The sequence below is a fragment of the Eupeodes corollae genome, chromosome 3 (assembly GCF_945859685.1).
Source record: "Eupeodes corollae chromosome 3, idEupCoro1.1, whole genome shotgun sequence".
NCBI lineage: Eukaryota > Metazoa > Arthropoda > Insecta > Diptera > Syrphidae > Eupeodes > Eupeodes corollae.
Window position 1 is genome coordinate 123,573,480 of NC_079149.1, and position 21,730 is coordinate 123,595,209.

Consider the following 21,730-nt stretch of genomic DNA (forward strand, 5'->3'; position numbering starts at 1 on the left):
CTGTATCTGTTATATACAAGGGATATTCCAGTGGACATCAACGCTATCATGGCCACCTTTGCTGATGATACTGCAATATTGGTGCCAGATAAATCCGTTACGAAGGCTACACAAAAATTGCAAAATGCAGTCGATAAAGTTAGTGATTGGACGCACAAATGGCGTATCAAATTAAACGAAACAAAATCGACGCATATAAACTTTACAAACAAAAACATAAACAATGTTCCAATTTTTATAAACAGTACAGAAGTACCTTACTCCAATACCGCCAAATACCTTGGAATGAATTTGGATGCAAAGCTTAAATGGAAAGAACACATCAAAAAGAAAAGAGAAGAACTAAACTTGAAGTACAGAAAAATGTACTGGTTAATAGGAAAGAACTCTGACCTTTCTATCCAGAACAAACTAATGTTATATAAGCAAGTATTGAAACCCGTTTGGACATATGGCATCCAACTATGGGGCTGTACAAAGAAAACAAATGCTGAACCCATCCAAAAATTCCAAAGCAAGGTCCTTCGTGGAATAATAAATGCCCCTTGGTATATAAGAAATAGCGATCTACATCGTGACCTTCAAATTGAAATGGTTACAGAAGTGGTTACGAAACACGCTGTATCACACAATAAGCGGCTGCAAAGTCATACTAACTCTGAAATGGAGACCGTATTAAATGTACGAGACAATGTTCGGAGATTAAGAAGAACCAAGCCTCATGAGCTGATGGGCTAAAAGCTACGGGAAAGTGTTATAACCTTAAACTTCCCCCAATGCGATTTTAAAAATTAAGAAATAAAAATCATTTGTCGATCTTTCATAGATTGGTCCTGATTCACCGGTGGTTTTAGTGCGGTAAGAGTCCCACACTACTCGGTACCGATTCTTACCGAGTGTCTTTTGAAGATTTCCATCGGATATAAAAAAAAAAAAAAAAAAAAAAAAAAAAAAAAAAAAAAAAATTGGTTCTTTAGCTATGGATGACGAAAAAACGTTGCGAACGTACGGACGGGCGGACGTACACACGTACGCACAAACATCTTTCTAAAAATCTTTTATTTCGAGTCTAGGGACTTTGGAACGTCGAGAAATGTCAAAATTCGCAAAGCCCAACCCTTGGGACGATTGAGTTAAAATCTGGAAAGTAAGATTTTAATTAGATTCTATTGGTCTAGAAGCGTACCCCTTATAAATACCCCTAATTATAGAACCCTTATTTTGACGATTAATTCGACAGATTTCAAAATTTTTTGTATACATATGCTCTTATACAGTCTTATAAAAATGTTTTAAGAAAATAATACATTCTTATTCGAAATTCCTATGTCTCGAAAACTTGTCATATTTTTCTTACGAAAATAAAACGTGAAACGTATATTTTTAAACTAAAATTGAAAAAATGTACTTATAAGAAATAATAAAAAAAAATGCTCTAACGATTTCATATAAAACTTTTGAAAATTAAAGTTTTTTTAAGAATTCAAATGGAATTTAAATTTTTTAAATCAAATTAAAATACAGAAAATATTTCTAAACAGACTCTTTGGATACAGGATCAACTTCGTATCACAAACTCGTGCATTTTATTTTATTTATAATCCTTACATATTTATTAAAATCAATCATTATTACTTTATTCTGCTGATATCATTTGGATTTCTTTTTTCAAAAAAAAAACAAATGCAATATGAGGAAACGTGATACAAAATAGGAAGGGGTAGAAGAAAATCTTTTAGTTCAGGAAGTTATTTTAATGATTATGTTTACTGTATATTAAAATAAGACGCAGAGAAGAGTAAAGGTTAAAATAACAATCTCAAAAATATTTCTTCAATAAGATTTTGTGAACACTTTTTGTTGTTCAAAATATCTTTACATTTTTAGTTTGCATGAAAAATGGCTAATCGAAATTTTGTTAAAAAAAGTTCTTATGTGGGAATGTTAAAAAAATATATGTCGAAAATGATTTTGTTTAATTTCTATAACTTATGCCATTCAAAATACATTATGCAGCTTATTATTTTAATCATCTTTAAGCATTTAGGTACCCCTCAATAGCTGATTTGTTTACCACAAAGTTATTGAGTACATTTTTCCTCAACTAGAATTTTTATTTTTAACAATACAAACTTTAAACTTAAAATCTGCTTAAATATTTTGAACGAAAAGTTTTAAAGTTCTTATTTTCTTATGTTTTGAATTCAATTTTTGAGGAAACTACTTAGTTAACGAAAAAAAGAAAAATGTTTAAATAAAACCTCTGGAAGGGAAAAGAAAAATCCTTAATAAACAAAAACCTTAATCGTAACCATTAGAGTTATTAAAAAATAGAATTTCACGAAAATCAACTGAAGTCTCCAATAGATAATAACTTCCGAAGAAACTTTATAACTAATGTTTAAGATCCGAGATTCCAGTGGAACGCCATTTTCTTTCATTAGATCTTTTAAGCTTTGACACCATCAACTTATACTAGGTGTTAAATTAACCGATTTCGACCTTTTACCAGACGGTCATTCAAAGGAATCTAATTGATGAATTAATGTTATGTGCATTCTTAATAGCGGTGTTTTCTTGTTTGACCGCCTTAAGTCAAAGTACACTGAACTAAACAGCAAATCGTAAAACCTTTTTTGTCGTCATACCGATACCGATAGCGACGACGACATTCTGTTTTCATTATGCTAAGTGGTCTTTTCTTATTGAAAGTTGTTAGATGTTGTTGTTGTATTTCCTACATGATACATTTATGATTGCATCACTAATATCTCATATAATATGTTTGTATCTTTCTCACTTATTTGTCTAACGTATGCTCTGAGTAGGTGTGGTGAATTTCAAAGCCGATGTATTGTTATAAGATCCGATCTAGTTTTTAGTATAAAATTGTAGAATTTTCAGGTTCACATCATAGTCAAAGCTTCCAGCTTCAATTGATCAGTTCTTTCAAGTACAAAGAAAATCTCAATTCTCTAAATATCATGAAAGTGAGTTTATTTTTGTACTCATAACTTTGATTGTACTCTCAAGGACTCCACTAAGGAATCCATCAAGGATAATAATTGAACCAAATTAAAATATATTTTATTTTTCTTACTAGTTCGCCATCGTTGCCGTCGTCTTGGCTCTTGCCTTAGGTGCTCAAGGTTCAGTCATCCCATGGGGACTTGGCCTAGGTTTGGGAAGCACTCTTGATATTGCCGGACATGGTTTGTCATACACCGCTGTATCTGGACCAGCACTCGTCCCACAAGTCATCTCACCATGGGGACTTCCAGCTGCTGTTGCTGTTGGCCATGCACCCGCTGCTGTTGCCATTGATCCACATGTTGTTCCCGGTGGTTCATATGTTGCCCAGACCCGTGGAGCTACTCACGTTGCACCATTGGCCGGTCACATTAACTCAGTGTCGAGCGTGAATGTTGCTCCAGCTCCAGGAACTTGGTAGAGAATAAATCTTTTCTATAATACGAAAGATTATTTCCAACGTAACCGTGATTATGATGTTTGAAAATGAATCCTGGTCAAAACGCTTTAATGCTGCCTCTATAACTTTGTAATATGTATTCATCTGCGATATGTGTGTATTTTTCTCAATCTTTCTCTAAATACCTCTGTACTATTTTCTTTCTTTTCATTTTCATTTTTATTCCTTTTATCATGAGTTCAAATATGTACCTAATAGAGGATAAACTTTCTTAAAATAAATAAAGAACATTTGTTAAAATCCAAATTTTTGCGTTGTTTTACTTTGTTTAAAAAAATTTGTGTCCAGATTGTGTTTACAAGAATTTAAAATATTTCAAACTCTTCAACAACCTTCCATTATATTGTGGGTCAGATTTCCAATAACGTAAATGATATCATGATATTAGTGCATACTTACGATTTCCATAAAAATTCTAGGACATTAGTAAGTCGCAAACTTATTTTCAGATACATATACAAAATAAAAATTAAGTATTTTGTAAGCTCTACACTTTGAAAAAATTGTTTCTACCAAAATGACACTTTTAACAAATCTAAATTATAAGCTCATTTTATTTAGAACATTTTACTTCATTTCATTATTTTAGTCTTCATGGCTTAGTACTTACAATAACTCAAATTTAAAATTTTCTTAGCTTTGAAAATCGTCTTTCCTTATTTTTTATCATTAAATTCAAAAATAAAATGTTATGTTAAATCATCAGATAGGAGAAAACTTATTCAAGAATTCTAGAACTGCTTTCTTATTCAGAAACTAAATTTTAAATGTTCAATTTTTTGAATTTCCTCATGGTTTGAAATACAACTTATTTATTTAAAAAAGAAATATATTACTTAATAATTTGTTGTCGAAAATGCCACTTTACATCACTTTAAAAATAAAAAAACACATTTTTTGAAGTCTTGATTAAATTTTACCAACACTTATATTTTCCGACTACTAAATAAAAACATAGAAAATAAGAACAAATAAATATGGTTTAATACAACTTCCTAGACGAAATTTCTATGAAATTATCATTTAAGGAATCGTAAGCAAAAAACGAAATTTTCGACTCTTTTGATTGCAATATAGACAATTATAGAGTTAACATACAAACTCTCATTTTTCAACAGTATAACTTTTAAAGAAATAGGAAAAGTTAATGGATTTGAATGCTTTTTCCATTTTATGTAAAAATAATCTTAGAAAAAATAAATGTGTATTTTCTGATAGAAAAATATCAAATGTATAATAAATAAATAATGTGCTTTTAGAACCAAAGTACTGTTTAGGCAGAATATGAGAAAATCGATATTTTTGACATTTTACATTTTTTGACACCGCTGTATCCTCTGGACGTTCATCTTTAACGTTTAGTTGGCAACACTTTGTCTGGTTCTTACCGTTTAAAAGTCACTGCCTATCAAAGAAAAATTTTTGACAAATAACCTTGAGATTTTTTGCAATTTTGTGCCACTCTTAATTATGATGTCATCAGTGTTTTTTACCAATTTTCATATATTTTGATTGGATTTAATAATTTCTTAAATCATAAACTTACTTATAAAAGTTTCAAAACATTACGAGTCGAGTTTCTTTGGCATGTTGGACAAATAAAGCTATACTTGCTTTTGAAAGCTTAGTATTATCTGAGTATACAATTTTTAAAGATTCAGGAAGATAAAGGAATCTTTAAAAATATTCAGCATCTTGCTCGAAAGTTTAAAATTGAAATCAAACTAGAAACAAAAAATGTCGAGTCGGGCGACATTTTTAATAAGAACTATGTTGAATTGCATTCAATTCGTTCAGATTTGTTTCAGTAAATTGCTAAAAGTAGGAAATAATTTACATCCTTTACTTTGTGTAAATTACGATAGCTTATTCAATGTGAATTTGTTGAGTACACTAAAAATTGTTTGCTGCCATCATTTTTGAGTGATTAAAATGTTTGTAATTTTTAATTGTGAAAACTTCTTGGAGCTAAAATAATAATTATGCTTTCCAAAATGCCGCTTAAAAATGATTTAAATTCTCGCTCAAAAGAACATGCAAATTATTTATTTAACACCCAATATATGAACGTTTAGTATGTATCCGATGTACTCATGTTTTGAGTTTCAAAAGTACACATCTGATTTTGATGCTAACAATAGAAATTTTAAATTCAAGAAATCATTATTGGACATTTTTTCTGCAGCAAACCGGAAGTACACTATTGAAACATAAATCAATATCCACAATTATGTTCAAATCAGAACTTCAAAAACAATGTTTTCGTATATGATTAAAAGGAGTTCGGCTACAAAATCAAACAAAAATCTGTTTTCTTAAAGACAAATTTGAATATTTAAAAAAATTAGAGCTTGAGCAGTAAATTTTATTTTCAAGGTTTTAACGACTATTTCATAAACTGTATCTGGATATTTGCAAGATGGACGTTATAGTGTTAAATTTCGTAATGAGTAATCAAGCTTATTTGTTTGAAATTCTGGTGTAACCCAGGATAGTCACCTTGGTCCTATTCTATTTGCTTTATTTATAAATGACTTGGTTTCGATCGTAAAAAATTCGTCTGTCCTAATATATGCTGATGACATTAACATTTCTAAAAACTTAACTCTACATCTGGCTGTCTTCTCTTGCAAGAAGACTTAATATTATTCAGGGAATGGTGCAATAATAATCGTCTTGATTTAAATTTTGACAAATGTAAAACCAAGAGTTTTACACGCAAAAAAGTTCCAATTGTTTTTAGTTAAATGTTTGATTCTTGTCCTTAAAGTAGAGTGTATGTATTTTCAGACTTGGGTGTTATCTTAGATTCAAAACTAACATTTAATGAACATATTAACTTCATAGTTAAAAAAGCAAGTAAAGTTCTATGTTTCATTAAGTCGTGATTTCCGTGATCCATATATTTTAAATTACTTTTTGTTTCATTTGTGACACCAGTTCTGGAATATTCCGGTATCTTACTACGCCGTACACGTCACAAGACTCGAAGCCAATTAGAAAAGATGTTTGCGTTTTGTCTACGATCCCTTCCATGTTTTTATGATATTCATACATTACCGCCTTATTCACAAGGACTTTCTCTCATAAATCTTCCTTCTTTGACAAATCATAGGACATACTTCCAGTTTTTTGTATTGTTGGAATAATAAAACGGACAAATTTCATCACCATCATTTCTTGGTTGTTTAAACTTTAGTTCTAGTCGTTCATGTATAAGACTCCACCATTAAATACTAATTTTAGCACATCAAACTATAGTGTATTAAGCCCCTTAAATCACTCTTGTATTAATTCACCAAATGATAATACAAAAAGTATAAATTGCAAACTAATATTTTTCAAAAATCTAGTTAAAGTGTTTAGATTTTAAGTATACATTTTATTGATAAGAATTCTTAATGTTAGCATTTAATGAATTTTAAATAAATAATTAATATTCAAAATCTTCTAGCAGAAAAAATGTAATTTGTTTTCCCGTTGACTTCATAAAAACGGAAGTGCACTTTTAAACCTTTAATATAAAATAATCCATAGGAGTTACAAAAAAATATTTGTGCAACTAATTAAAATTTTCAAAGCTACAATTTAGTATCACCAATATCAGTCTCAGTCTTATTAAAACATATTTTCTAATACAAAAACAAAGTTTTATCAATTTTAAAGCAATTCAGAATCTACAAACTTTGATTGAACAAACTCTATTTTTTGTCTATTATTTCCTTCCAGAATTTTGTTTACTAATTTCATCTAAAAATTTAATTATTTAAGAACCTTGGAACATCACAGAAAAAACAAAGTCTATTTGATTCCTGGCAATATTTTTTTTAATGAAAATGTAAGTTAAACTGCTACATTTTATTTTTCCCTTTACATTACTTTTAACGCAGCTATAACAATTTTATTTTAAGAGTTTATAAAATTGTAATAGAAAAATAAAATTTGAAATTTTGTATGCATTTTATGGAATATTATTATTATTTTTATTATTTTTTCATATTATACTTATTTGCCAAATATCGATCCGAAAAGAAATACTCAAGTCTGCTAGTCTGTGGAAAATAGAGTAAAAGCTCAGATTTCACCCTAAAAAGCGCAACATAATATTACTTTCCTAGGATACACTAAGTTTTATTTTTATTTTCCATATGACCCCATAATTTGTATTCTTGAATCGAAAAAGCCGTTGTAAAAACTTTCTCTTACACAAAAGTTTTACGAAGAATAAAATGTTCAATGGAAGCAAGAGCTTCATTATTTAAATTTTGCATAAATTTTTTGTATAACATTGAAATAAAAAAAAAAAATAAAATGTAAAGTATACATTTTTAAATATTCTTTGTAACTGCCTTACCCAATTAAAAGATAAACATTTAGTTGATACAAAATCAAAGACTACTTAACCTAATTACCGTTTGTATTATTTGAATAGTTGTATGTTTAATTTTTTTAATTAACTATAGTCGATTATTGCAATGTAATAACATGTAACATGTTGTATGCCTATGCAAGTTGTTTAATATTTTGACATGGTCAACCTTGCAGAAAAATAACAGCTGTATAACTGCTTTACTAGTTAGCTTCCGTTTAAACATGGGGTTTTTAAAATCGAACTTTCCACTACACGCTCGAATCTGGCAGAATGTCTCAAATTTTAATACAAAAATGGCTTCATATTCCGTAAAAAAGTAATTATTAGTCCGCGAAACACTCTTAGATGGCCTTGAAAAAAGTCTGCATTGTTTTACATAAAATCACGTACTTACTAATTAACTCTAATGTCATTCTTCATAATTACTCAAAATCATTTTTTTTGTTATAAAAATGGTTAACATACAATTAATCAATCCATATTATAAAATAAGTTAAATTAGCTGTGTCATGATTTTATATACATAGCTTGAGAGACTTAAAGTCTTAAGGTCCAACTACTTGTCTGACCATAAGTCGAAGTTAACTTAAAGCAATTATCCGTCCTGAGTTCTTTTTCTATACAGAGACGCGGATACTCACTATGATCTTTCTATATTAATATTAAATATAATCTCACAAGACATATTATTAACTGGGATGGGCTGAATAACGTATACAAATTTTATAAGTTTCGATCAACTATTTTTATGGACTTGAAACAAAACAACATTCATCATTCGCACAGCATTTTATTCCGTATACCAACCCTCATAAAATATTCATATTCGCTATGATTTTTTCCACCAATAAACCAGAGCGACTTGCAATATTCAGCTTCGATTGGAAACCTATTGACCCAGCTCTGGATTTGCTTTGACTAAATTGTAAGTTTCGGTTGACGAAATTTGGAAAAACAATATTTTCCGTGGCATGCCGCAGCAGCAGCCGCCTCGGTCGCCACCACCGCCCATATGATATGCTACATTTTATCTCAGCATTCGCTAACGGCAATTAAGTTGCAATCAATGCCAAAGCTGGGTGTTAACAGCAGCAGCGGTGGTGGTGGCGCGGCGTTAGCATTAGCGTTAGCGCGCACAAACAAATGTGTGTGCAGAGCTGCGCACCATTTACCTTTTTAATGCACTGCGCTGCATATTCTTTCGAAGGAGTGAAAGGCGCAGCATTTGGTTCGATTTGGTTACTATATAAGTTGCAGAAATTTGGTAGATCAAATCAGAATCAGTTTACATCTTTCATTGAACAGTTTACCATAACTTCCAATCCAAAAAATCAACATGAAGGTATGTAAATTCGGAAAAGTGGCTTTAAATTTGAGCCTTTTCAACCACTACACCAAACACTAGAAAAAGGATATCTCCAAAGGACTTCATTCAACTTATATTCTTTATTCTGTCTTACAGTTCGCCCTTGCTGCCGTAGTCGTGTTGGCCGTTGCCATCCTTGGAGTCCAATCATCTGTGATTGCTGGTATTCCCGGTCTAGGACTTGGAATTAACGGACTCGGTCTTGGAGTTCCCGGCTGGGGACTTGGATTGGGACACGGACTTGGATTGGGACATGGTCTCGGATTAGGTCATGGTATCGGATTGGGTCATGGTCTTGGATTGGGTCATGGTCTTGCATTAGGAACTCCCGGAATCGGTTTGTTGGGTGGTCCATCTGCCATCAACATTGCTGGTCTTTCACATGGAATCCCAGCTGCGCATATCCCTGCTGCCGTCAACATTGCCACTCCCCATTTGGGTGGAATTTCCCTTGCCCAACAAGCCACCCTTGCTGGTCCTCATGGAGCCACTTACGTCGCTAAGACCCGAGGAGCCGTGCATACAGCCCCATTGGCCGGACATATCAATTCGGCTGCATCCATCAATGTTGCCCCAGCTCCAGGTACCTGGTAAATTTCCCCCTGAAATTTACGACCCAAAGACTCCACAACCACCTGTTTACATTTGCTATGTTATAGTTTTAAATACTCTTACACTGAAAATGACAAAGAAGTTAACTTCACTTGCCCACCCGTACATACGTATCTTTAATAATAATTATTGTAGTTTGCATAGTTCAATGAAAGATTGATTCAATTAAAAAATAAAAACAAGATTTTTATAAAAAAAAAACACACACTATTTGTTTTCATTTTAATTCAATCAAACTCACAAGGTTTTGGTATTTTTGTATAACATGCAAATGACAGACGATGACGATAGGCACAGGAGATAAAAGATTAATTGACATGGTGAATAAAATTGTTGCCTCTGATCAATGACCATGTGCAACAGAGAGCAACTCCGAGAAATCAAGTGTTAGATTAAGGATTTCCAGCCAGATATAGAAGTCAATATATGTGTTGCATAAATTACGTTTTTACAATTCTTACATATTCTGAAATGGAAAATCTAATTTTAATACTTTTTTCTCGCTGACCAATTGACACCACATCGGACTTTTAACCAAATTAAATTGAATTAATCAATCTGACAGATTTAAAAGCATTAAAGCTGACATTTTTAGGTTAATTTTTCTTTCAAAATAAATATTTGGAAAAACTTCGCTTGAAACTGTGCATACATTCTATCAGTAGGTTAATTTGAATTGGTGCAAAATTTTGGTATTAGTTCAGAGAAAATACTAGGAACAGTTAATTTTAGATGCAATTTTTCATGAAAACAATTACCACTGAATGCTTTTCCACCTCTGCTCAAGAGAAGCTCTCCCGCGACAATCTTATATTTCAATCTAGAAAACATTATAAAAAAGTTTCCAAAAAATTCAATTTAATTATTTTTGTGAAAAAGTTAACTGTTTATAAAAATAATAAAGTACATATTTAAATTTGTTGTGTTCCGAAAATGTCGATCCAGTTTCATTGCAATCTTCAATACTTGAAGAGTAGTCTAGCATTGAATGAACATGAATCATCGTTGTTTAGGAATTTGCTTAATTTAATATTTATTTCTAACAATTTTTTGGTTTCGAAAAACAAAAAAGTATTATATAAGGATTTATTTTTGAAACATACTCTGTCAGCCAAAATAATATTAAATAATTTTTGGAGTATCAAAAAACTAGTATATTAATTGAAAGTCAACAGAATAAATATTATTTAAGAAATTCAAAATACGAAAAAGTTACAATTTAAATTTTAACTTCCTAGCATTTCAATCGGTTAAAAAATTTGACTTTTTTCAATGTTTTGAAGTACAGAATCTCAATTCATTGTTTACAAAAAGATATGTTTAACTTCCCATAGGAAGTTATTGTAATGGGACCGATTTGTCAAATTGAAAATTTTGCCATTTATCGCCGTTTTACGGCCCCTAGAGTCGAAGTAAAAGATTTTTAAAAAGATGCCTGTGCGTGCGTGTGTACGTACGTTCGTACGTCCGTACGTTCGCGACGTTTTTTCACTGTCCATAGCTCAAGAACCAGAAGAGATATCGGCTTCAAATAAATTTTGTTATACAGACAAAAAGGCAAAAAGATGAACAAAGGGCTCTTAATAAAGTTGCGTGGTCTGATTTTTTTTACTACAGCAGTTTAAAAAAAAAAAATTAAAAAAATGTATCACCTCGAAATTTGTACGAATACAAAATTATTTTATCTCCAGAACAATTTTGTGCAACGAAAACTAAAGTTTTTAACATCTGGTAAGATTTTGAGAAAAATGGAATTGACAGTTTTTTTTATAAGAAATAAAAATCCTAAGAAAACATTACTCAAAGTTGAATTTCGACTTAAATATCTTTTCAAAACTTTGAGATTTTAACTCATAAGAAATATTGTTTTCAACATTCAGAACAACTTTTAGAAAAATCGAATTGGCAGTTTTTTTTACAAAAAATAAAAACCTAACAAGAAAAACAATACTTATACTTGGTAAAATTTTACTTTTGACTCAAAAAGCTTTTAAAAAAATAAAAATATAGTTTTCCAGCTTTTTTTTTATTTCACAGAAAATATTGTTTTCGATATTGAGTAGTTTTTTTTTTATAAAAATCCAACAGTCCGTTTAAATCTAAAAAAATAGTACGCGAAATTTGGTAAGAAATGATGTACGATTTTTGACATCTCTCAAATTAATTTGATTCATCTATCATTGGTAAACATTTGTTTTCGAATAAAAATCTATTCAACAAAACTAGACTTTGAAGCTAAACTATTTCTTTATATAAAAAATTTTGTTCGTAATTTTAAAGTTTTTAAGAATAATTCAACTGACAACTTTTTTAAACCAACACGAAAACCTACAAACTTTTAAGCAAGACAAATCGATCCAAGACGGTCGCATCCAAGCCTCTTTTTTATATAAGATTTTGAGTTTATCTTTTTGAACCTTATCAAACAAGGAGTGTACACATAGCATGATTTATTCCCACAAATTAATTCAAAATAATTTGTTTAGGTTTCTGTATTATACTAATACTAATATATTTCCAAGATTTTAAGCTTGTTTCACAATGAATTCAATAATCATTATAAATAATGTTATTTTTGTAGATTTCTAAATCGATTTCATGTATCGATTTTTTATAAAAAGTCCTTTAAATTTTCATTAGAGTGAGATATGAATTAGTTAAAATAATTGAGCCCGAAATGAAAACCCTAAGCCTAAAACTGTTTTTCTATACTTCCATTAATTGAGTACTAAAGCGATTTTCTTCTGAAGTAAAAAATCATGCTTCAAAAATAACGATTCTGCTTACTTACTTACTTACAATTGCTATTATTAAATATAAACAATTATTCATGATCTATGAAAATTTTGAAACAATGTTTTTTTGTCAATTTTGTTTACAATCTAGTCTTCAAATATTTTAGAGGAATCTAATCTAATAAATGTTAGTTCCCTATTAGAACTTATTTTTTTAACTCTAGCTTCTTTTATTAATTTTGCAATTTTTTTTTTATTAATGTTAGATACTATCAATACAAATATTAACTAAGAGCCCAGTAAAGCAAGAGTTTCAATTCGAAATGAGAAATAGCAGTTAAAACTTTCCTTTTTGTGTTCTAAACATTGTCGAAAAAGTCTCATAAAATCTAGTGTCCACGTTGTAGGTTATGGTCTGCCAAAAGACGCTTCTTTGTGAATATCTCAGGTTCTATAGGTTCAATAGTGTTAACGCCTTTCCCAAAATTTAAAACTTAATAAAGCGCTTCTTAAAATAATGTTTTCAGTATCGATCAAGACTTTTGTAGATAGTGTGCACTCGACAATTTTTTGAAATTAAACTGAAAGTAAAAGAACTGATGCTAGCAGAAAAAAGTTCTTTTTTCTTAAATGTTACCAAATTTAACAGTGTGTTAGAATTAGCACAATCACACGGCGTAGCTAGTGTTGGTATTAACAGCAACACGGCAACACAGTTTATTTTTTGTTTCTTATTTAAAACTTTCATCTTGACTTTCAGTCCTTTTTTTATAATTTTGTAACCAACTTGTTATTTCAACTCCACGAGTATTTAAATAAAATCCTGAAATATAGAACACATCGTTCATATATTTCAACATCGTGTCTATTTCAAAATGTAATAAGGTAACGGCATGATTGAGTTACCACCGTTGAGCTTATAAAAACGGAGCTTACTATCTCTCATTCTAAGTTTCACTCATTTTTTTCGCTTTATTTTACTGGAATGTAAGACAATAGTTAAAGCCCTTAAAAAATTCTTTATATAAACAGGATTTCAAAACTGTTGTCCAAGTTTTGTGATACAATTGAATAATTTTTGCAAATGTAATTGGTACAATATGTCAAATTAAACAAGAAATAAAAAAGTAAGGTATGCAAACTTTTTTGTCTGATTTAAATCTTGAATTCAAAATTTTGCATAAACAAAAAGGAACGAAATCTCAAAACATATATTGTCTATCCACCAAGCCGGAAATGAATAACAAAAAATATTTCTAGAACGAAGTCGTGTCCCTGTTAGCCTATGGCAGTCCGATGTAGAAACAGTTTACACACCTTCAACTTACCCATACGAGTTTTCCTACACCAACAACAGTCGTAATTTCATTTACCAACTCGTAAAATATTTTTTAAAAAAAGGTAAATAATAAAAATCCGGTTCATTTACATTTGATTCAATCTTATAATTGTTGCAAAACTAAACATGAAATGAAAAAATACTAATAAGAGGTGAAAAGTTGAGTCTAAAAGAACAAAAGAGTCACAAAATGTATAAAGGTACTTGAGATTGTGATGAAAATATAAACAAATTAAAAAAAATATACATAAATAGATAAAATTAAGGCATGTGGTGTCTTTAGTTTATAAACGAGAGGAGAGAACGTTGACGAAATGGGAGGAGAGTGACAATGAGTATTTTCTTATCATGATAAGAGGTGGGCGGTGGTGTCTTTTCTTCTTGTTGGTCGACTGCTGTCAATCAGATTACCAGGTTCCTGGAGCTGGAGCAACATTGACTGAAGCTGCCGAATTGATATGTCCTGGCAATGGAGCTGTATGCACAGCACCACGGGTCTTAGCCACATAGGTGGCACCATGGAGTGGGATTGGAGCGATGGCAGCATGCGCTGGGGCAATGGCGGCATGTGCTGGGGCAATGGCAACAGCGGCGGGAATATGCGCAGCGGGAAGACCGAGACCCAAACCATGAGCACCCAACAAAGCAGGTCCTTGGGCTAGCAGAGGTCCTGGATGCGCAACGGTTGCAACGTATCCATGTCCCAGTCCCAGACCGTGTCCAAGTCCCAGACCATGTCCGAGTCCCAAACCAAGACCATGGAGACCACCATAGATTGAGGATTGGACACCCATGGCAAGAGCCAACATGACTACGGCAGAGATGGCGAACTGAAAATAGAATTGAAGACCTTTATCAATTAAAGGCTCTAAGGATAACAGGATCAATGCAAACTTACCTTCATGTTGATTTGTGGTTGGAGGGTTTAGTTTGCAAAAAAAAGGAGAAAAAGAGATCACAGCTGTTCAATGAACGCTTTGAGTTTATTCTGATTAAGCTAACGAAATTATTCCAACTTTTATACCAAAAAGTCTATTACCCTTTCACTATATCTAGCCTCGTCTATAGCAGCTCAAAGCCAGTGGCGGATATTGTCTCTGCCACACAGCTCGTGGCTGCACTCAAACCAAAACCAAACCAATACAGCCTGTTGGTCTTGGTTTGTCGCGACGGCGGCCGGCCGCGGCGTCGTCGTCCCCTCAGTTTACACGAGTAGACCTGTGTGCTCTGACAGCCTCCGTGCCTCCGTGAGTTGACTATTGCAACATAACCTTAGAATAATAAAAACAACAACAACAAAAACTACTCATTGATATGTAGGTAAGATATTTTTACGGTGGAACTTGGTCCACATAGTTTATGTCTACGAGTTTAGAGCAAACGACACGGTACGGTGCCAAAACGCCACCCAAATGGAGAATTAATAAAAACAGCCAAGAGGTCAGGAAACAAATCAGTTTCAGAAACATACTCAAGCCGCACTTAACGGGGTTTAATGTAGCTTTATGAGCGGTAGGTGGTGCTCGGGTCGGTTGCATACCGTAGTACCGCACTGCACATAGAATTTAATATTGACCAGTCCCGAACCAAAAACAAGCTTGTAATTGGCTCAGTGTAATTCGGATTGTTTTGATTTTCCCCATTGATATTGTTTAATACTACGAACTAGATTCCATCAAGATAAAATTATAACGGTGAAGTACATAACGTACATATCTATGAGCAAGGTATAGGTCTAGGTAGGTACATGCGGAGGTCTCCAGATGTTGGGTTTGGTGTTTGACTTACTTACTTACGTACTTAGGCCAAAGCCCAGATGGAAGATATTTTTTTGTTATTAGTATATTTTTCAATTTTGTTGTTGTTTGTGGTGTTTTTCTTTTTTGTTTATTAATGGTTTTAAAATGTGATAAGAATCACAACAATGTTTTTAGTAATTTGAACAAGTTACTTTTAGGTTTCTGCTAATTCACTTTAAAATTAATCGAGATTTTAGTCTCAAGGCGAAGTGACGAATGTGCGATGACTGGTCAGAACTTCACCAACAATTTTCATTAAGTAAAAATTAAATCTTGACAGAAAAATCTTTTACCTTGTGATTTTTGAGCAACTTAATTCTAAAAGTTAATAGTGGCGAAGGTTTGGTCATCGATAAGGCTCCATTTGCATACATAAACTTTATAAAAAGTGCGTTTTGTAATAACTGTCATTTTGTAAGAACAAAGTTGTTATTACTACTCGTTAAAACTTTGAACTAATTAAGTCTCCTTAATAAGCCAAATTGTCATTCAAAATCTAAGCTATTTTCTTTTATGATTTTTGAGACGAAAACAAAATTTTGTTTATGTTAGTATTATTTTTTAAGCGTATATTTTTTGTAACAAAAAGCGTCAATTATGTGATTTCAAAAACTGTAAGACATATTGCACATACCTAATTATATTCATAGTTGTTTCTGCATATTTTGATCTACTTCTTTTTAAAAGAACTTTTAACTTTTGAGGACAAAAAAGACATTCCGAACATACAAAACATCCTAAGGACATTTGGTAGTAGAAAAATATCAACATTTTCAATCGGTTGGATTAATTAAAATTTATTAAACAACATATTTGAACTCCTCTCTCTCCTCTTTTGGTTAGGCAACTTTTTACTGTTGGAAAAAGAATCAAATAGTCTTTCATTTGACACCAAAACCGACTTTAAAACACATGGGACCAGTTTTCTAAACTTACCAAAATGTTCAAATTCAAGCTAGAGAAAGCATGGGATATATTTTCTTCACTTACGAGTACCAAAGAGTTAGCATTTCAAATGCAGGCAAATGAGGGTAATATAGGGTGATTTTTTAGCTATTATCTTTTTGGTAACACTGGTTTAAACAGCTGACGCACGTTTCATGTTTTGTTTCACTGTCAAGCATCTTCAGTTTACTCTATAATTTAACCATGAATCGTCTTGCAAATTATTGAATTTTATTATCAAAATTCGTGCTCTGTTAAGAAAGTTCATCGCGCGCTTCTTCCATTTAATTGTGTTCACCGACAAAGCTCATTTTTGGCTCAATGGGTACGTAAATAAGCAGAATTGTCGATTTTGGAGTAAATACCAGCCAGAAGCATTGCAAGAGCTAACAATGCATCCAGAAAAAGTCACAGTTTAGTGTAGTTTATGGGATGGACCGTACTTCTTTAAAGATGATGCGACTCGTAACGCTCACCATTACCGTGAGATGATATCCAACTTTTTTTGCACAAAATGCATGAGCTTGACTTGCATGACATGTGGTTTCAACAAAACACTGCCAAATGCCACATACCACTAGCTACAATGGACTTATTGAGAGACGAGTTCGGTGAACATTAAGATTGTGTGATTTAATGCCTTTAGACTATTTTTTGTGGGGCTATGTTAAAGCTCATGTCTATACAGACAAGCCCTCTTCAATTGACGCATTGGAAGACAACATTGAAGCGTATATTAGTGAGATACCTGCCGAAATGTTGGAAAGAGGATTTCAAAATTGGACTAAGTGGATGGACGATTTAAGGCACAGTCAAGCTCAACATTTGCACAAAATAATCTTCAAACATTAAATTATATGGATCGTTCTCGTACTATCGATGCAAATAAGAATTTCATGCATTTTCTGAATTTTGTGTGTTTTTTTTTTTGAAAAAACTTTCCTATAGCTTTTAAAAAATCACCCCCTATAACTCAAAAATACATATTAATTGTGCAACACTAAGCTCGTTTTGGCCAGGTTATATTTGAATTGGATCGATGAGATGGTTTAATTTTGCTCTGAGAATCTTAGCTTAGATACTCACACAAACTTTCAACTTTACCAGGAAACGCTTTCGAATAGGTGGTTCAAAGTAAAGTAAGCTGTGTTCTACGTAGTACCACGTTCCTACTGTAATCACTACCCAAAATAAATTGGTCATCATCGATCTAAATAAACGACAGCCGAAAATCTAAACAATTTTTTGAGAATAAATTGGATGCCCCAGAGCCCATTCAGCACTTACATTTCTCAAAGTTGTTGTATACGAAAGGCCTAATCTTACGTAAAATTGATTGTCTATGATCGCACTCACAGTTGCGACCTCGTTAAAAGGTCAAATTTTTCAATCTTGGTCAGAAAGAAATAATTCTACGTGACTCTTTAAAAATTATATAATCAAAAATCTACATAATTAGAAGAAAGCATTTTCTCTTGCAAAAAATATTTGAATAGGAACAAGTTTTGCCTTCTTGTCATTCATTCAAAATATTAAATCTATCTAAGAAAAAAACATCTTCAATTATTACAACTTTTTGGTCTTGATTTCTTCATTTAAAAATGTACCTACAAAGAAATGTGCATTGGGTATGCTCCGATCTTCTAAATTAATCAAGATTGAAAATCCCTGTGTGGGTTTTTCTTAAATATTTTTATCAACAATTTGAAATGAATTAAACGAAGACAAAAAGAATATACTATTTATTAATATTCTTTAATCAGTGACTCCTTGGGCTCAATTTTTTCAACTTCACTACCATTGTAATGTGTTAATTTTTTTTGTGATTTAAAGAACAAGTTTTCAAAAAAATATATATCTTTCAATATCATTTCACAAACAATTAGAAAAGACTGCGGTTGCTGGCATTGGGTTGTACATACGGCAAAAATGTGTATACTTTAACATTTTATGCATAGCATACAAAATGTACAAATCGAATTTAATCGTCCTCGTTAAAAACAAAAACCCAAAACGAAAATAATTAATTAAAAAAAATTCCCTCATCAACTTAGCTACCAATTATTATTTTTAAAAGGTTCACGAATTCTGAGAAATTAATATTTTGCTATAGAACAATGCTTTTTAAATTTTAAATCATGCTTTTTCTTAAACAGGAACATATTCGTTTTCTCTTAAGCTTAAAGGTGTATCGAATATTTTACAAATAACAAAACGTTTTACAATCAAAAATTAAATGTTTACAAATAAATGAATGAATGAAAAGAAAATGTAGATTTTCTCCAGTTGATCTAAACTGATATTAATAAAAATAAGGCTCTATTCGGTACAAAATTAACTTCACCGACAGAAATGTATTCACATTGATTTGTATCTCCAGTGAACTTATTTTGTGCTTAAACACGCTTAAGAAAAACTAGGTTAAAAAATGCTTTTAAGATAAATTGTGTGTAATTTTTCAGCGTTATCTAGTGTCTAAATAACTTACAGTTTAGTCAGCAGAATGATTATAAAACTTTCTCTCAGGTACTCAAGCGTATGATTAAGTTTTGAAATATATGTGTATATTACATGTCATTCAAAATAGTCTTAGGGTAATATACAAATATTCTTGTTTTTGTTAATAATACACATTTTTGTTTATTACGATCAAAAGGTTATCTGAAGACCTAATGAGTATTGCAATTCACGTTTTATATTTCTGTTTGCAAATTTTGAAAAAATACTTTAAATCATTTGTTTTCATTTAATTTTCAATTTTTTTTTTCAAATCACTTTACTCTTTAATTAATTTTTTGTTTATGAATACAAATACGAATCACTCTTGCCCCTTGCGTATGGTTTATTATTATTTGTCTTCACATAAAACACTCCAACTTTAGGCGTCGATGGTTCCCCACCCATTTTATATTGCTTCAATCCTTCAGGACATTCTGATTTCATTTGCTCCTTATCGCACAGTACGCCCCAAAATCCAACAGTACTATTGATTGATTCAGCAAAATACTTATAAGCCCGTCTATGGGAACAACCATAGCCCATGCAATTTTGATAAGACCCTTTGTTGGGATAGAAAGTAGCATGACCCAAAGGTTCTAAGAAGCCCATATTTTCACTCGTCTGAATCGATTCCACATACTTGGCGTCACTCGAATCAAGTCTTCCCTCGATTCCCTTTTCTTTGAATGAAGGACCAGCTGGATCGAGGGCAAAGATCGTGTTGAATTTGTCGGGATGAAGATTCTTTCCTGCACTGCCAGCCACTTGGGCTCCCAAACTGTGACCAATCAAATAGATGTCATCATAGTCGATAAGCAAGTTCTTATGCAAATGCCTGGCAAAGTCGGCCACTTTTGCACCGACCTTATCGATCAGTTTCGCCACCTTATAGTAGTTGATTGAGGTTGAAATGGAACTCCAATCCACGACGATAATATTGTAATCTTGAATGCTGAAGTAGGCACTCGAGACACTCCGAATGAAGGGATTTCTACTCGAACTCATCCAGCCATTGATGATGATTCTATAATTTAAAATAAATCACAATAACAATTTACCATAATCGTTAAAGCAAATTATGAGCATATGTCTTTTGTTGTACCTTGTGGGATGTGAAGCATCAAATCCGGAATTATGTAGTGAATCATCGTCCAGGCGAATCTCCTGAGCACAAGTTGGAAAGTCTCGTTTATACAAGTAGAACGAAATTATCTCCTTTTGAGGCTTGATCATGCTCTTGACAGCTTTCCCTATGAATTTGATTCCGGGAATTTTCTCATAAAAATGTTTCTTCGTTGAACCCAAATTATGCACACACGTATCATCTTCACCGCTACTACTGTCAGTCTCACAATGAACTATAGAGAATAAAATTATTATAATTGTTTTTTAAGGTTTATTAAAAGTGAAATTTTAAGTTGTTTTTATTGAAAAGCCTTCAACATACCCAGTTGGAGAATTATTAAAGCCAAAGCTCCAATTTGTATCAGTCTCATAATATTTTTACCCATCTGCCGCAAAAATTATGAAGCTCTGTGTATGGCAATTGTATTTTGACTAAAGTTTATTTCGTGTTGAGTATAAAAAGAGATACAATAAGAGACTTTTTTGCAGTCAAAAGTGATGCCACTTTATGATATTTTTTTATTTTAAAATTCTTTAATAATTAAAATCGTGATAAGTTTAAGAAACAATTTTATTTTAGAACAGTTGTCAGAAGCAATTTACTTAATATGTTTGGATAAAAGTTGCAACTTGACAGTTTTTGTAATTATTTTAAAAATGTGATCAAAAGAGTTGCAGCCGTATTTTTAAAAATATCAGAAAAAAGCTAATTATTGCGTCTAAACTATTAGTTTTAGAAATTTTAACATATTTATTTAAAAACATGAAAAACGATAAGTTCAAAATTGTTATTTCAATGAAATATATGGAAATCTCACCACTTTTGTCAATTTCTGAAAAAGTGTCAACACTGGTAGGAATTCTGATAGATTTTTGCGTTCTTTGGTATTTACATTTCTTATATCATTTTGTCACAATTTTTTGATATCGTGCTGGAAATGCAAACAAAAGAAACATGTTTTTGTATACAAAATAAAATAACTCAACATCAACATGAGTACTTGCTTATATCACAACAAAGTTCTAAAAAACATCTCTGTGGTTTGTTTTTGTCTACCTACGTTAACTCAAGCCATATGGTATCAATGAGATCATCATCAGAGATAATATAGTACAAATATGGAAATGGGGAACTACCAGTGTAAATTTTAAAAGAAATACAATTTTGTTTTTATCGCAACAGGTCATTGCATTGTGTAAAATTGTTGCTAAATTAAAAAGAACAATTATTTAATTTGTGATTATCAAAATAATGAAATTATAAAATAAAATTTTGAGGAATTAACAGAAAAACTAAAATGGCAACATTATTCAATTTTATAGATTGTGTTTCCCATAATGCGGAAACACAAAATATATCTACTTACGATAAAAAAAAAAAAAACAAATAAAAATAGATACTTACGTTTTATGTAAACGCAATTTATTCAAGACCAATTAAAAAGAGT

General features: G+C 31.5%; 4 protein-coding genes across 5 annotated transcripts; 2 read left to right on the forward strand and 2 right to left on the reverse strand.

Moving 5' to 3' along the window:
- The first annotated feature begins 2,830 nt into the window (after window positions 1-2,830).
- LOC129952210 (adult cuticle protein 1-like) lies at window positions 2,831-3,736 on the forward strand. Its single transcript, XM_056064693.1, has 2 exons — window positions 2,831-2,990; window positions 3,104-3,736. The coding sequence occupies exons 1-2, from the start codon at window positions 2,985-2,987 to the stop codon at window positions 3,449-3,451; spliced, it is 354 nt and encodes a 117-aa protein (XP_055920668.1). The 5' UTR covers window positions 2,831-2,984; the 3' UTR covers window positions 3,452-3,736.
- A 5,307-nt stretch (window positions 3,737-9,043) lies between these two features.
- On the forward strand, window positions 9,044-10,045 carry LOC129952132 (adult cuticle protein 1-like). Its single transcript, XM_056064580.1, has 2 exons — window positions 9,044-9,204; window positions 9,325-10,045. The coding sequence occupies exons 1-2, from the start codon at window positions 9,199-9,201 to the stop codon at window positions 9,820-9,822; spliced, it is 504 nt and encodes a 167-aa protein (XP_055920555.1). The 5' UTR covers window positions 9,044-9,198; the 3' UTR covers window positions 9,823-10,045.
- Window positions 10,046-13,999: 3,954 nt separating this feature from the next.
- On the reverse strand, window positions 14,000-14,969 carry LOC129952146 (adult cuticle protein 1-like). Its single transcript, XM_056064601.1, has 2 exons — window positions 14,813-14,969; window positions 14,000-14,744 (listed from the first exon to the last, which is right to left on the reverse strand). Exons 1-2 carry the CDS (start codon window positions 14,816-14,818, stop codon window positions 14,322-14,324), a joined length of 429 nt encoding a protein of 142 aa, XP_055920576.1. The 5' UTR covers window positions 14,819-14,969; the 3' UTR covers window positions 14,000-14,321.
- Window positions 14,970-18,384: 3,415 nt separating this feature from the next.
- Window positions 18,385-21,706, reverse strand: LOC129948848 (phospholipase A1-like). 2 transcript variants are annotated; one of them, XM_056059956.1, is made up of 4 exons: window positions 21,688-21,706; window positions 20,605-20,714; window positions 20,260-20,515; window positions 18,385-20,181 (listed from the first exon to the last, which is right to left on the reverse strand). In XM_056059956.1, exons 2-4 carry the CDS (start codon window positions 20,666-20,668, stop codon window positions 19,458-19,460), a joined length of 1,044 nt encoding a protein of 347 aa, XP_055915931.1. In that variant the 5' UTR covers window positions 20,669-20,714; window positions 21,688-21,706; the 3' UTR covers window positions 18,385-19,457. The 2 variants fall into 2 exon arrangements, with proteins under 2 accessions (XP_055915931.1, XP_055915930.1); XM_056059955.1 differs by lacking the exon at window positions 21,688-21,706 and adding an exon at window positions 21,101-21,119.
- Window positions 21,707-21,730: the final 24 nt, after the last annotated feature.

What these genes read in the sequence shown, in the direction of transcription:
- LOC129948848 (XM_056059956.1), bottom strand. Translation starts at nt 20,668, where the DNA reads ATGGGTAAAAATATTATGAGACTGATACAAATTGGAGCTTTGGCTTTA. An exon ending in TTTAATAATTCTCCAACTGG is followed by an intron (nt 20,516 to 20,604) that starts GTATGTTGAAGG and finishes TATTCTCTATAG; the next exon opens with TTCATTGTGAGACTGACAGT. An exon ending in GATGCTTCACATCCCACAAG is followed by an intron (nt 20,182 to 20,259) that starts GTACAACAAAAG and finishes TTTAAATTATAG; the next exon opens with AATCATCATCAATGGCTGGA.